At 36.0% G+C, this 14,772-nt stretch overlaps 3 protein-coding genes across 12 annotated transcripts in view; 2 read left to right on the forward strand and 1 right to left on the reverse strand.

Annotated features, from left to right (window-relative positions):
* Window positions 1-1,350: 1,350 nt before the first annotated feature.
* On the reverse strand, window positions 1,351-2,834 carry LOC127900234 (serine carboxypeptidase-like 45). Its single transcript, XM_052434721.1, has 4 exons — window positions 2,701-2,834; window positions 1,954-2,038; window positions 1,734-1,851; window positions 1,351-1,645 (listed from the first exon to the last, which is right to left on the reverse strand). Exons 2-4 carry the CDS (start codon window positions 1,962-1,964, stop codon window positions 1,496-1,498), a joined length of 279 nt encoding a protein of 92 aa, XP_052290681.1. The 5' UTR covers window positions 1,965-2,038; window positions 2,701-2,834; the 3' UTR covers window positions 1,351-1,495.
* Window positions 2,835-2,976: 142 nt separating this feature from the next.
* On the forward strand, window positions 2,977-7,619 carry LOC102613701 (serine/arginine-rich SC35-like splicing factor SCL33). The gene is made up of 6 exons (XM_006488845.4): window positions 2,977-3,107; window positions 3,257-3,442; window positions 4,964-5,041; window positions 5,876-6,040; window positions 6,573-6,695; window positions 7,081-7,619. Exons 2-6 carry the CDS (start codon window positions 3,282-3,284, stop codon window positions 7,313-7,315), a joined length of 762 nt encoding a protein of 253 aa, XP_006488908.1. The 5' UTR covers window positions 2,977-3,107; window positions 3,257-3,281; the 3' UTR covers window positions 7,316-7,619.
* Window positions 7,620-9,888: 2,269 nt separating this feature from the next.
* The window catches only part of LOC102612611 (glucan endo-1,3-beta-glucosidase 4), a 40,969-nt gene continuing 36,085 nt past the window's right edge, over window positions 9,889-14,772 (forward strand). For 2 of the 10 annotated variants that reach the window (XR_008052261.1, XR_001509146.3), the window contains exons 1-5: window positions 9,893-10,327; window positions 11,389-11,579; window positions 11,706-12,953; window positions 13,568-13,595; window positions 13,702-13,967. Coding sequence is in view for 7 of the 10 variants with exons in the window: in XM_025092150.2 (XP_024947918.1) it covers window positions 11,513-11,579; window positions 11,706-12,953; window positions 13,568-13,595; window positions 13,702-13,840 (1,482 nt within the window). In the remaining 3 variants the exon portion in view is untranslated. Of the gene's footprint in view, window positions 10,328-10,770; window positions 10,961-11,385; window positions 11,580-11,705; window positions 12,954-13,567; window positions 13,596-13,701; window positions 14,167-14,772 lie in introns of those variants that run through there. The other 8 variants (XR_008052262.1, XM_052434719.1, XM_025092150.2 and 5 more) reach the window with 7 other exon arrangements.

A 14,772-nucleotide genomic window follows, 5' to 3' on the forward strand; every position in this document is an offset into this window, starting at 1 on the left:
AACTCAATAAGAATTGAACTCAAACGAATATTTTTAAATCAGTTCGGTTTTTTCGATTCTTGACCTATTTTGAATTTTCTAAATTTTTAGTTTGTTGGCCCTCATGAATGTCATAATTTTTTTCAACAATTAATGCATCCTAATTTCATTATAAATATTAACAATAAATACAAAGTATTCAAAATATATTTTATCATTAATATCTTAGTAACTACTAATAAAGTATTCACTGCTCACAAAATATGAAATATTAAGATTTTAAAATACATAAACAAACTCCAATATTCCATTTACATAACACATAATGTTGTAAAGACAAATAAAAATAACAATAATGATTCAATTCTTTGGTTTAATTTTTCGATTCAATTGAGTGAACCGAATATCAAACCGATATTTTAGTTTTTTTTTTTATAAATAATATATTTCAATTTTTTAAAAATTAAAACCGAATTAGAACCGTACCGTCGATTAGATTGGGTTTTTTTTAGGGAAATTTACAAAAATAGCCAAAAAAATTAGGCACTTTTCAACTTTAACCCCTCAAACTTTTTTCTATCATAACTAGCCAAACACCCTATTTTTGGACTACATTATCCTCATCATTTTCATCAAATTTACAAAGGCATGCCACTATTCTCTTTTCAATTCCAGCACTTCCACCACTTTTCTCTTTTCAACTTAACAGTATTGAAGGCAAATGTTGTTATTTTTCATTAACAAAACAATGTGACTTGTTAAAGTAGTTAGTTTGAGTTGAGAAATGAAAATCAATCATTGAAACTCCTGAAAAATCGAGTAAAACTGAAGCCCAGAACAAGTGAGACAGGCACCTGTCTCACATAAATCTACTGGTTTTATGTGAGACAGGCACCTGTCTCACTTGCCTGTCTCACCAAAATATGTGCGACAGGCAAGTGGGACAGGCGTGTGAGACAAGCGCCTGTCTCACTTGTTATCACTGGTTTTATGTGAGACAGGCAAGTGGGACAGGCGCCTGTCTCACTTGTTACCACTGGTTTTATGTGAGACAAGCAAGTGGGACAGGCGCCTGTCTCACATATGAGTAATGTTGTCAAAACCCATGATAGCTTTGGAGTTCAATTGTTTAAAAATGCGAGTTGAAGCTCCCATTGTCGTTTCCAATTGCTCTGAAAGCCCTTTAAAATTTTCATGATCAATCATGTACTTTTGGCTCTTGTTTAATAGAATTATTCCCCCTTTTTTTTTTTCCTTCGTCATAATGTTCTTCAATAAATTAATAAAACACCTTGGCATAAGCTGCCTCCATCTGTTGATTGAAAATTCTCTACTGTTGTTACGCCATTTACTAAACATTTAAAACTCACAAAAGAACTTGAGAACACTTTTTTTTCTTTCCCTGATTTTTTTACAAATTTTTGCCACATCTTAGCATGGACAATGGACAAACTGGATGAACAAACAAACAAAAAAATTGTAATCAAACTTCCATTTTGCATAACAGAACAGAAAATCAGAATGCTTCCGGTAAAGGCCGACTGTCCAAGAATGCCTTGAACAGCCCAAGTGATCTCTCAGGTTGAGAGAATGGGGCTTCATGAGATGCTCCTCTAATGGTGGCAAAGGATAAGATATTACCATAAACTTGGGTCCATCCACCAACCTAGAGATTAAAAGCAATACTGATTTTGTCACACTAGCTTTTTTTTTTTAATTTAAAAAAAATTGACAATCTTCAAAAGATTCATTACCTGCTGCCCTTCAAACCACACTCTGTAAGGCACGGTGGTTCCCAATTTCAATTCATTTGCCAACCCATTTACTAATTTTCGACTTCCAGTCAATGGAATAACAGAATCTTGATCTCCACTGTCATTCAATAACCAATATGTATCATTTCAATTTTCAATGATAAAAATATCCCATGTAAACTGAAAATGAAGCGGAAGCTTCAAGGTTAGAGACACTTACCTGTACACCATCACTGGGATTCCTGCCTTGACAAGTTTTCCGACAATAGTGATTGTTGGTATCTCTAGGTCAAGTAGTTCATAATCTAGGAAGAAGCGAAAGACAACTCACAAACGATTGATTAATAAAGTTGTCACCTTGGGTGTAAGGACTTTGGACTGTGAGAGCACAGATGATATACAAACATCAAGAGTAACATCGTATTTGTCAACAAATCTACTGGTTTCTCTACTCACTAGGCTCATCACTCTTGAACAAATAGGAGAGACAGAGCCTCTGAACCTGATGATGGCCTTGCACCAAGAGGGCACCCCGTCGCACCAAGAGGCCGCACCTCTTGGTGCGACAGGCGGGCGTGGGATGCGCGAGCCGCGCGCGCGAGTTGCTGCGCGCAGGCTGGCACGCTGCACGCAGCTCGCGCTCAGCGCCTGTCGCACTCGAGATGCGCGCGACGCAGCGCCTGTCGCACGCGAGATGCGCGCGGCTTGCCCATCTCGCCGGCGCGGGATGAGCGTGCCTCGCGCATCTCGCGTGCGACAGGCGCTGCGTCGCACTCGAGATGCGCGCAGCGTTGCACGCAGCGTGCGCGCAGCTCACCCACATGCATCTACAACACCACACCACCAACAACCGCCATTAAACACCACACCACCAACAACAACGACATTCCAAACAACAACAACAACAACAACAACATCAACAACATCAACTACATCAACAACAACAAGAATGGCAATAACAACTCACCTAGGGTTTTCAATTTCAGCCGCTGTGGGTTGAAATGCTGCCGATCTACGCCGCCGCCGACGATCTATACAACTTCCGTTGATGAGATTTTGGTGAGAGGGGGAGGAATTTGCTTGAGGGAAACGTGAGAATGAGGAGGGCAATTTCGTCCACAATTTGGTGATTTGGCTAACGTTGATAGAAAAAAATTTGAGGGGTTAAAGTTGAAAAATGCCTAATTTGTTTGGCTATTGTTGTAAATTTCCCTTTTTTTTAAGAATACTGTTTTTTTGGCCCGGTCCTATCCTTAAAAGGGCGGTGTCTACTTATCTAGCGTCGCTAGCCCTAGCTGTCAGTTTACTCTTTCTTTATACGCAACAAGGCAAAAGCAAAACTCCCAAAAGCCAAAAGCACGGCACAGCCCTCTGGTAAGTTCCCAAACATCCCAAAACCCTAATATCATTTTCGCGTCTTTTGTTGAATATCATGTAAATTTTGCTTTCTTTTTAACTTTTTTTTTTGATTGGGTGTGAGGATAATTCGTCTTATAACTGTAGCACTTATTGAAACCGTGCAGATTGGACGTTTTCGTTTCTTAAACAATGAGAGGAAGAAGTTACACGCCGTCGCCGCCGCCAAGGGGTAGTGGTGGCGGGTACGGCCGTAGAGGACGGAGCCCTAGCCCAAGAGGCCGTTATGGTGGTGGGCGTGGGAGAGATTTGCCTACTAGCCTTCTTGTTCGTAATCTTCGCCATGATTGCAGGTAATGATTCTTTTTCTTTTTTCTTTTTAAACTAGTTTAGTATTTTATTGGTTAAGATATTTTGTCTAAATGTTTTAGAAACTAGTTCACTAGTTGATTGAATGGAAAAGGTGTGGCTTGTATATGAATGTGAAAGTGTTACTTTTTGGAGAAGTGATTTTTAATAAGATTGGTTCTGCACGAAACTACATCTATGCTAGAAGTATTCATGTATAAAGTGCGTTTGAGTAAAATGCACCTAATGCAGAGCTTGGAGGCCATTGACGTATGATCCTGTTGATAATGAAATATTAACATGACTTTCTGTTGCTTATAAAACATCTCTACTGCTATAAGCGATGTAGAAACTTTTTGAAGAACATACGAAAATCTAGGACCTAGATCAAGATAAATCTTTCATAAAGTGTAGGTCAAAAGGTTATTTGCATGTATTAAACAAAATATGTAGTTTACAGTAATAACTACTAAAGGTTTCTGATTTGGAGAATATTGGAAGCGGGAGAGTTTAATATTTGTTTAATAGTTAATTTTATGTCAAACAGTTAAGAAGCATTTTAAAACCCTACTTGCTGCCATAGGTAGGTTTCTCAGTATTTTGAAAGAGCAATAGCATGCTTCCTATGTAGTATTCCAATCTTTTTCATGCCCACTGATCATCTAATGGATGAATGCTGAAAATTGGGAGATTACTTTGGAGGATTGATATTGCTCTCTTGAAAAGGTTCCTTTTGTTTTCTTTGTGGGCATCTAGTCCACGCATGTATCTTCGATCTTTTTGCTTCAGTAATACCTTTTTTCTTTCTTTCAACTGTGGCTACACAAAATAACCATATAGAAACTTTTACCACAACAATAACTAAAGTGGTTAGCCATGTGTGAGCTTCATGCATAATATAATTCTTGAATTGATGAGAATTCTTACTCTATTGATGGATGCGAGTTACTAGAGACTGAAATTTATACAAAATCTAGATGTCTAGATGAGGAATGGTAGTGTTTATTACATATTGTTTATGATATAAAACTTGTTTCGATTGGCTCTATTTCCCAACTTGTGTTGTATGCGTATTCTAACACAGGTTGGCACAAGCATGAAGCACTTATCTAGTTAGTATGACTCTCTGTGCCATAAAATAGTGCCTTGTGGTGTTGCCTCTCATTACAAGTAGATATAATCCAGTGGGAAACATTTGGCCCCCATTTGATGAGTGACAAGAAGCATAATTACATTACACAAATGACAAATGCATTATGAATTTGACCTTGTCTATGGAATGGTATATCTTAATAAAAAATGAAGTTGGTTCTGTTTGAACTGTCCAACCTCTAGTTTTGGTGGATGAATATGGCATTGACTCTTATTGTAAAAGATGAATACAAGATAGATAAGTAGTATGTGTTCATTCTAGTGACACACTGACTGGTGTCTTAGCTGGGAATGCATACTCAGCTATTTTTAGAGTCATTTCTTAAAATAATTTTTTTGAGTAACATTTCATTTGCTTCTTGTGCTGTTTGTAGGCCAGAAGATATTCGCAGGCCATTTGAGCAGTTTGGAGCAATCAAGGACATTTACTTGCCAAGGGATTATTATTCTGGGTGAGCAGATAGCTACAGCCTTAAAAAGTTTGAAGTATCTTTGATAACTGCCTTATTTTGTTTACTTAAAACTATTGTCAGTTTTATCATGAAGTTGAGGAAATTCTTGGTAAAATTTTCAGAATAATTGTTGGTTTCGTGAAGAAATAGTAGTTATGATGTCAGGGTTCGTTTTCTGGATCTTTATACCCGGGATTACTATTTTTTATCGTGATCTTTGAAAATGCACTTTTTATGGGATTCATATAATTGTGATTCATGTGGTTTGTGCCCTTCTCTTTTTGTTAAAAAAATCATCTTTAACACCATCTTTTAGAAAGTTGCGTTTTGAAAGAGTTTGACAAAGTTTGAAAGCATGTTTGTTGAGTTGTTACTGAACAGCCTACCAAGCACCTGCCTCATTGTCATCTGTGTCTTGGCATTCCTTCATGATGTACTCTATTTTAATTATTAGTTGGGTGCGATAATTGAAGTTGCTGGGATTTAACAGTGCTATTAAAGTTTTGAAGACATCATTCAAGTATTTAGAGTTCTTTTGAAGATGATGTTAATGGTAGTGAAGATTTGAAGGAAGTTGGGTTTGAATACATTGTGAAGATGTTCCAAGTCTTGAGGAATTTCAAGTCCACTTAAAACTGACACTTGCAAGGTTAGCAGGCAAGTGCTTGCTTTTTAATGCTTATCATGACCTTCCATATTCCTGGGGATTGTTTTGGCAGTTTCAATTTGCAAAGGTTTATGGTGTGCTCAACACCCGTCATAATCTTTTTCTCTGTTGTTGGCTTTTTAATAACTGTTTGTCTCAGCCTTTGTTTTAACATCAAAATTTTGCAGGGAACCTCGTGGTTTTGGGTTTATCCAATTTGTAGAACCTGATGATGCTGCAGAGGCCAAACGTCACATGGATGGTCAGGTTCTTCTTGGCCGGGAGTTGACTGTTGTGTTTGCTGAGGAGAATAGGAAGAAGCCATCTGATATGAGAGCAAGGGAGCGGGGAAGGTGAGTTTTATGCTACCTTTGCAGGGTATTTTGGATGAATTTGCTTTTGGCCTGAGGTTTTGACTCATTTCTTTATTAAATTTATAGTGATGCATTTGGATATTTTTCAAAAATTTATAGATGCCTGCTGTGATTGTGCTAGGTGGAAGGGTACATTGTTAAATATGTCTTCCCGACATTTAAAAAATCTTGTTGATCACTAATTTGATGGCCCCTTCTTCAAGTGGACTCTTACATGTAGTTTACATCTGGTGACATTCATACCAGCTGCCATTTTTGGATTATGGACACTATATGCTCTGTGATGAAGATTTGTTTTTTATTGAGTAGAACTAATTATTCAAAATATAATGAGAATAAAACCAACAATTTGCTAATGTATGTCCTAAAATCGTATTTAATATCCTTTGGTCAATGTGAAAGGTAATCAATTAAGATGCATGGCTACCATTTGTTGCATTCAGACGTTTTTCTTTTATCATTTTTTTTGGAAATAAATATTACTAAGTTGCTGCTGGCTTTCACTTTGCAGGGGTCGATTTCGTAGACGTTCCCCGCCTCCTCGTTATTCTCGTTCCCCACCTCCACGTTATGCAAGATCTCCCTCCTACGGTCGTGATTATTCTCCTCCACCCCGACGCAGGAATTACTCCAGGTGTGAAATATGTTAACCTTGTTTTTCATATGAAGTTGGATCTGTTGGGTTCCACTGTTTTGGGTTTTATAGCACAAATGAATGCACAACATATTTGCCTTTCTCTAGCCTAAACTTTTCTTTTGCAAGTAATATTGTTACTTGTAACTGCTTGCAAATGAATTAATTTTTCTTAATTTATCTGCTCTTCAAATCATTTGTTTAAAAAATGCTAGGCAATTGATGCCTTCTTGGCTTTTGTGCTATTCTTGTTTGAATCCCTATTTGTTTTTACCTTTCCTTCTGTTTTATTATTGTTTATATCTTGGTTTTTCATAGCTTAAAACTTGCTTGAGCCAAGTGTCTAGAGACGTCTAACGTATTTATCTGGCCTATTCGGAGGTAGATCTGTTTCACCTCATGGTCAGAACTATAGCCGAGAGAGATCATACTCGCGTTCTCCAGCTTACGACGGGCCCAGAGGCCGAAGTAGAAGTCCCCACAGAGGCCAACGTCAGAGCTGGAGCCCAAGCAGAAGCCGGACCCCGAAACGTAACCACAGCGTGAGCAGAAGCCGAAGCCGGAGTCCGAGACGGGAGTACTCAGGTGAACGCAATGGAGATAGGCCCCCTAGTCAGTGAACCCATTAGGAGAGAACCAGCTATTTTTTGAAGTTTATGATTCTGAAGCGGGTGATGTATCGTTGGACAAAATTGGATTTAGATCCCCAAGTCAGTAATTCATTGGAAGAGAACCACATTTTGTTTGAAGCTTATGTTCTGAAACAGGTAATGTATTGTTGGATGAAATTGGATTGAGATCTTGGCGACATATAGGTTGAACTCTGTAGATTACTTCTTTGTTGTTGCAGTTTATTCTGATATACAAATAGTCCCCGTGCTGATTTGAAAAGCAATTGAGTTTTTCAAAATTTACAGGCTTGAATATTTAGGATTTCTCTACCTTTTACGGTCAATAAATGCAAGGTACATCTCCTCACAAATTGAGTTATGAGTCCCACTTAGGCCCACAACCAATAGAGAGGGCTGTACCTTACGGTAATTGCAAGGTAGCATAGCAGCTCCCGAATAATATTTATGCCTGCTTCATTTTCTCGCAAGTCATATGCCTATGTTAAAAGCTGTCCTGCAATAAGGCTTGAGGGCTTTCTCCATTGCCAATTTCGGTGGGTATCTGCAGGGCCCCATTTGAACAAAGGGTTTTTGACAGAAAGGATGCTCCTTTTTTGACGTTTGTTTCCACAACATTTCACTTTACAGCCAAGCGTGGAGCTTGGTTTCTGACCTTTTTTGAATTATGAATATTTGCTTCAACTTGGGGTTTGGTTTCTGTTTCTGATTTACGCCTTTTTTTTATTTAAAAAAAATAGTAATAATTGTGAGTGCTTTTGTCTGGCCATCTTGTGACAATTGGTTCTTTTGACCTGACCCACCAAACAAAAGTTTTGTAAAATAAAAAAAGAGCCTATGTGTTCACAAAGGTGGAGCAATGTGCATGTGGGGGCGCGTTCTCTTTTCATTCAAGTCTATTAAAACTTGAAAGGAATTATAAAAATATCCCAAAGTGCCATGCATTTTGCTCTTTTTCCTCTCTTTAGTCTTTTATGTGATGACCGAGAATTAAGCCACAAAGTCATGCATCATACCAAAGCTTGTGATAAAATGCCTATATTATTTATTGCGTGGGTGTCAAGTTCGCTTATCATGCAATAAAAGATACAACCACGTCCGCTTGTCCTAAAACGTAAATTTGATGATGGTTGATAAATGTCATCGCTAAATGATTTACGCATTGTTTTATAATCAAATAACATTGTTCGGTCTTTGAAATTTGCGGATCATGTTCGCAACTTTGGTACCAAATAAAAAAGTAAAAAGAATATACTATATATCCTATCCATTTGTAGCCAAGAAACCCCTAACATTTTAAAAAAAAAAAGGTGAGTTATTTGAACCCATGAAAATATTTTTTTTACCCATTTATTTAAAAAATTTAATGTTAAAATTTAAAAAATTACACCTATTTTAACCCCAAATATGCCCTCATATTGTTTTTATTTAGTAAAAGCAGGTTTATTTAGTGAACGTGATTTCCATTTTTTTTTCTACTAATTTTCTTTCCCGTATAACGAATTTCAATTACTCTTTTAGAATGAAATATTGTTGAACTTGTCTATTTTAATTATTGATATTAAAGTAATTTTTTTTTCTTCTCTAGGCCCGCCTATTTTAATTATTGAATTGATTAAGACCCGTAATCTATTTTTGAATTTTTGCAGGCACGTTGAAATCGAAGGAGCACGGAGTACCAAATTCCGTGTCATTTGAATGATTAAACCTCGGAGTAGTTGAGGTTTTTGAATGATAAAATAAAACAAAATAAAATTAACACATGGCAACTTTTATGTTAGTATTAATCTAATGTTGTTTACTTGTTTGCATAGTTTTGATGATTGATATGAGTAAAGCAAAAAATAAAAAAATAAAAAAAAGTTTAAAATCAAATGAATTGTGTTGATTAGTTTTAGTTAAGAGAGGTTATAGATGGGCGTAAAGAGAAGTTCTTTTTAATTGAATTGTTATCTTTCCCATTATTGTAATTTTATGTTATGGGCATTGTAATAATAAAAAAAAAAGTTAATTAAAATGTGGGTGAAAATAGTACTTTGATCGGTTTAAATAAATAATCTAATTATGACCACCTTATAATCCTCATGAACTAGATTAAATAATGACTAATTAACCCTTTTAATCTCCCTTTCACAATCAAACCGTTTCTCTTTGACTTTCCATTCCTTTTGAACATTAAAAGAATATAATCGAATAATTGCTTGTGACTTTTGGAGGGAAAACAAAATCACAAAATTCCCATGAAGGCTTCACTTTAGTCTTTTTTTACTTTCCATGCCTCAATGTGTATGTATGATTTTCCTACTAAAAATAATATGTGGACCGGCTTTTCTTTTCTTTTCTTTTTTTTTTCCCCTTTTTTTGGTATGTCTGTGTCAATATATATATATAATAAAATCTTCATAAAAATAAAAAACATAAATTTTAATATATTAATTAAAAAATATAATTTTTAGTAAAGATTATATTTTTTTAATGTTTTAATAACATTCTTAAATAAAATGAAGATATCTCACTAAATTATTAATTTTTATATATATTTACCAGTCATAGTTTTGGGTATTAAAATAATACAATAAAGACAAAACAACAAACAACAAAATTCTGCAGACTTGCGCCTGTTGCGCTCATAAGGAAAGCTGCAATAGCTTCTAAATTCTGGAACCTTGCATTAAATGCTACAAATTATATTTTGTATCAGTGTGGGGCATGGTCAATATTCTTAAGTACAGTGAATGTTGTTATGGGATTAATGTTTTAGATTTGCTATAGAAGTGTTTAATTACATTGGCTTGGCTTTTGTCACTTGTTGGGTTTTGTTTTAAAAATCTTTTCAGATTCTGTCTTAAAGTTTTCTTTGTACTGGGGAAGTCAGTTACTTTAGTTTTGCGACTGAAAACAAAAACACTCTGAGTTTTATGAGGTTTTGCTGATTCGTTCAAGGAAGCTTAAAAAGGGGAAGAAGCTTTTGTGGCATCTGTGAGCTCAGGCAATTTGGATCGGGTACTTTTTCAGTTCCCTTGTTTGTTTTCTTATTTGGGTTCTTTGTTGTTTGATGTTCTTTTGAGATTTTGGCATCTGGGTACTTGCTTTTGTGGAGCTCTTTGATGATTTGAATTCTGGGTTCTGTGAATATTAGGATTTTTCTAGCTTAGTTTTAGCCTTCTTTTTTTATCTTTAATGGCTTACTTGCATAGGATATGAATAGGGTGGCTTGATTTGTATTTGCATTTTTTGATTCTTGATGCTGAGCTTGAGATTGCTGGAAATTAGTATTGGTCACGATTCTAATGATGTATAAAAACTTCGACAGCACGACTGAGTTGTCTCTCTTTTGTTTTTTTAATTTAATTGAGCTCATTGTACTTAAGGTTCCCTGTAGTTTTATGTTCTTGCAACTTTGTGCTCTTTCAATGTTAATATGGGCTGATGTTTCTAAAATCCAGGTTTTGACAAGTTCTGAAACCAAAATTGCTATAGGAAATGGTGGTGCAATAATATATGTCTATATCTGAAATGCCGCATTGGGATTTCTGAAACAATTCAAGATTGCAATTACCTCCATTTTTATCCAGAAATAGAAAACTGCTTTTCTCCTCTTTTAGCAGCCAGGAGCATTGCGTTGGTGAATTTTCTGTAATTACCGTTGCTAGTCTTGTTTTATCTCAAATATTCTAATTGTTGTGCTATTATAACTATGTTTTTGTTTTGTGAAATTACCTCATCTGGGTTATGCTGCTTAGTTTGTATACTTATTTGCCTCGACTTTCTGTTAATTGCAATTTTTGTTGAAAAACTGAAGAAAGAACTTTGAAATCTTACGCACCTGTTTCTACCATATTTAGCAGAGGATTTGATCGCATGTCATCTTAGAAATCTTTTATAATGTTTCTCCACATCATGCACCCTTATTAGGCCTGTGGCAGCACTTGTGTAGCTTCTTACTTTAATAATTCCATTTAGACAATGATGCTGGGTTCTGCATTTTGATGCCTGTAATGGTCTTGGATTATGCGTCCTGCTTATGTAGTAAATCATTCACTCTGTTTTATTGGCCTTAGCAGGACCTTGCAGTCAGCTATTGGCATCAAATTCCATTTTTGTGTGTTTCTGGAAGCTTTGGCAGTCTGATCTCCATCTTGGAGTAATTGACTGGACTGAAGGTGTAGGTTAAAGTTTGTTGGACAGATGATGCTTGTAAAATGGCTTGGAAGTGTGGTTTTTCTTGCAATTGGCCTCTTTACCAACGTGTTAGGTAATTTGCTGAATGTATCCTGGACTCATATAATAACTTTCCTTGATCTTTCTGATATCCGAAGATAATCTAAATTAATTGCCTATCTTGCCTTCTTACCAGTTGTTTACTTTATTGAATTTGTAGGTGCATATGTTGGTGTAAACATCGGAACAGATGTTTCCAACATGCCATCAGCTTCAGATATTGTTGCAATACTTAGAGCCAATCAAATTACTCACGTACGCCTTTATGACGCTGACAGTCACATGCTGAAAGCCCTTTCAAAGAGTGGAATTGAGGTAATTGTTGGTGTACTGAATGAGGAAGTCTTGGGTATTGGAGAATCTGCATCAGCTGCAGCAGGCTGGATTAATAAAAATGTTGCTGCGTACATGCCTACAACTAATATTACAGCCATTGCGGTTGGCAGTCAGGTTCTTACCTCAATCCCTAATGCTGCCTCAGTTTTGGTGTCGGCCATGAATAACCTTCATAAAGCTCTAGTTGCTTCAGATCTAAATTTCCAAGTCAAAATTTCAACTCCACACTCCATGGATATAATCCCAAGGCCATTCCCCCCTTCCACCGCTACATTTAATTCTGCATGGAACTCTACAATTTATCAGATTCTTCAATTTTTGAAGAATACTAAATCTTTTTACATGTTAAACGCCTATCCTTATTATGGTTACACTAATGGAAATGGTATTTTCCCAATCGATTATGCACTTTTCCGACCAATGCCCTCAGTCAAGCAAATCGTTGACCCAAACACTCTTTTTCACTATAACAGCATGTTTGATGCTATGGTGGATGCTACCTATTATTCCATAGAAGGTCTCAACTTTTCAGGAATCCCTGTCATTGTCACAGAATCTGGCTGGCCTTGGCTTGGTGGAGGTAATGAAACTGATGCCACTTTGGAAAATGCTGAGACCTACAATAACAATATGATCCGAAGAGTATTGAATGATACTGGTCCACCTAGTCAACCTGATATGCCCATTAACACCTATGTTTATGAGTTGTTCAATGAAGACAAGAGGCCTGGACCCATTTCGGAAAAAAACTGGGGTGTGTTTTTTACTAATGGAACTTCTGTTTATCCCTTGAATTTTAGTGGCTCCGGTCAAATTATAGGAAATTCTTCTGGGGTCTTCTGTGTGGCAAAAGATGATGCAGATTCTGATAAGTTGCAAAATGGCTTGAACTGGGCTTGTGGGCAAGGCCATGCTAACTGTTCTGCTATCCAACCAGGGCAGCCATGTTATCTTCCCAACAACATCAAGAGTCATGCTTCTTATGCTTATAATGATTATTATCAAAAGATGCGTAGTGTTGGTGGAACATGCAACTTCGATGGTACTGCTATGACAACTACTAAAGATCCTAGTGAGTTCCACTTTATTTAATCATCATCTTTCAAGTTATTGCTTTGGATAAACCTTGTTTGCTTTATTCTTATTCTAGATTTGGATATTTTTAAAAGAAACTTGCAAAAGCATTTACTATTCTTCTGTGTAGCAAAGAACAATTTGGCGATACATTTATTTGATCCATTGCCGATGTCTCTTAGTTTTGCTTTAGAAAGTTGTTTCTTTCATCATTTTTATCATCTGAACAAAATTGAGTTTCTAGTTATAGTATGGATAGATATCTCATTAAGCATCGAAAAAGAGAGAAGGTTTTGTGCTTCTCCCTGCAACTATTTTCTGATTAAACTGCTGTTCGTAAATGCGGGATTAAACAAGTTATTTACCCAATTTATGACCAGAATCATATATAGATTTAATGAATGGTCGCAATTTTCTGATTTAGCCGATACTAGCAATAAATATATAGTTTCTGGATCTTATTGCCAACGTTTTGGATGATTATTACTATACATCATTAAGCTTGCACTGTTTCTTGTACTGAGCAATCTATATCTGTCTTTCATTTCATTTCCTTCTATTCATTTTTCTTATATTTTTTCTGATTTTGTGTCATTGGTTACTTTCTTACAGGTTACGGATCCTGTACGTATGCAGGGAGGTGAGAATCTGAATTTATTTACATTTAAACTGTCCTGAATTATAAACCGTAGTTCTATTTATTTATCTATTGTGGGTGGCTCTAAACATTTAATATCTTGAAACAGCTCTCATTCAAGCACGAGAGGGGGGTTTCTGCCTCCTGTGGCGTCCGGACCTGTAAGCCCCTTCTCTGGGGCTACAAGCCTGCCAGTTTCCAGAATTCATTTACTGATATCAGCAGCATTTGCGGCCCTACTGATCTGACCGCATTGATTTGTTAAAGCGGCAATGGGAATTGCTATGAACGACATCGTGCAAATGCGAAAGCTCAACAACATTTTACATTGCAGTGGAGTCAGAGATAACGTACAAGCTTGAAAATAGGTCAATGGTGGGTTGTATTCTTGATGTATTTTTCTTTCCTTTTACAAATTTTGCTTTTGCTTAACAGGGTTTTCTTTTCTCATTTTTCTTCCTGAATTTTTGTCTTTGTCTCCATACCCTGTGTAGCATGTATTTTCGGTCTCATTGTGATCTATAATCCTGAATATGCTTAGTAATTAACCCTCCAATTTTTTGGGACAGCCTGATGATCTGAATTTCATTGTGATATGAACAATAATGTTTAGGAGGAGAAATCAAATAAAACAGAAAAATTAGATGACAAATGGGATTAATTCGAGGAAACTCAGTTAATTCGAGAAAATCCAAACTTCCAAATAAGTATTGGTTATTTAAGAAACCAATAAACTTTCAATTACAATTTTTACGTTGCCAAAATAATGAACTTATGATACTTGTTATTGAATAACATCAAGTTTTATATAATAAAGTTTATTTAAGATTACAACTTAAGAATTAGTAATACTAAGCATGTTTTCACATAATGCTCCACTACTTACATGTAGTTCTACAAAGTGTAATTACTTTTGACTAGTTCAAAATTAACTAATAACATAAAATTAAATAATTTTAATTATTTTAAGAGTTTGTATCATTCCTTCCCCCTTGAAAATACCCTTATCCTCAAGGGTAGATTTTTCTGAAATAATTTACTTTTTCTTCTGTTTCCAATTTATAATTAGATATAATGATGACTTGAAGCTCTTTTGCAAATTCTTCATTGATCCCACGACCATGTTCTTCATCTCAATTTTTGGCACTTTACCGAAGAACAATTTCTCATTATGGTGGCT

The sequence above is a fragment of the Citrus sinensis genome, chromosome 2 (genome assembly GCF_022201045.2).
Source record: "Citrus sinensis cultivar Valencia sweet orange chromosome 2, DVS_A1.0, whole genome shotgun sequence".
In the NCBI taxonomy this organism is placed as follows: Eukaryota; Viridiplantae; Streptophyta; class Magnoliopsida; order Sapindales; family Rutaceae; genus Citrus; species Citrus sinensis.

Excerpts from the sequence above, each read along its gene's own strand:
- LOC127900234 (XM_052434721.1), bottom strand. Across the intron at positions 1,646-1,733 it reads TGTGGTTTGAAGGGCAGCAG|GTTGGTGGATGGACCCAAGT; the intron begins GTAATGAATCTT and ends TTTAATCTCTAG.
- LOC102613701 (XM_006488845.4), top strand. The coding sequence starts at position 3,282 with ATGAGAGGAAGAAGTTACACGCCGTCGCCGCCGCCAAGGGGTAGTGGT. Across the intron at positions 5,042-5,875 it reads CCAAGGGATTATTATTCTGG|GGAACCTCGTGGTTTTGGGT; the intron begins GTGAGCAGATAG and ends AAAATTTTGCAG. Across the intron at positions 6,696-7,080 it reads CGACGCAGGAATTACTCCAG|ATCTGTTTCACCTCATGGTC; the intron begins GTGTGAAATATG and ends ATTCGGAGGTAG.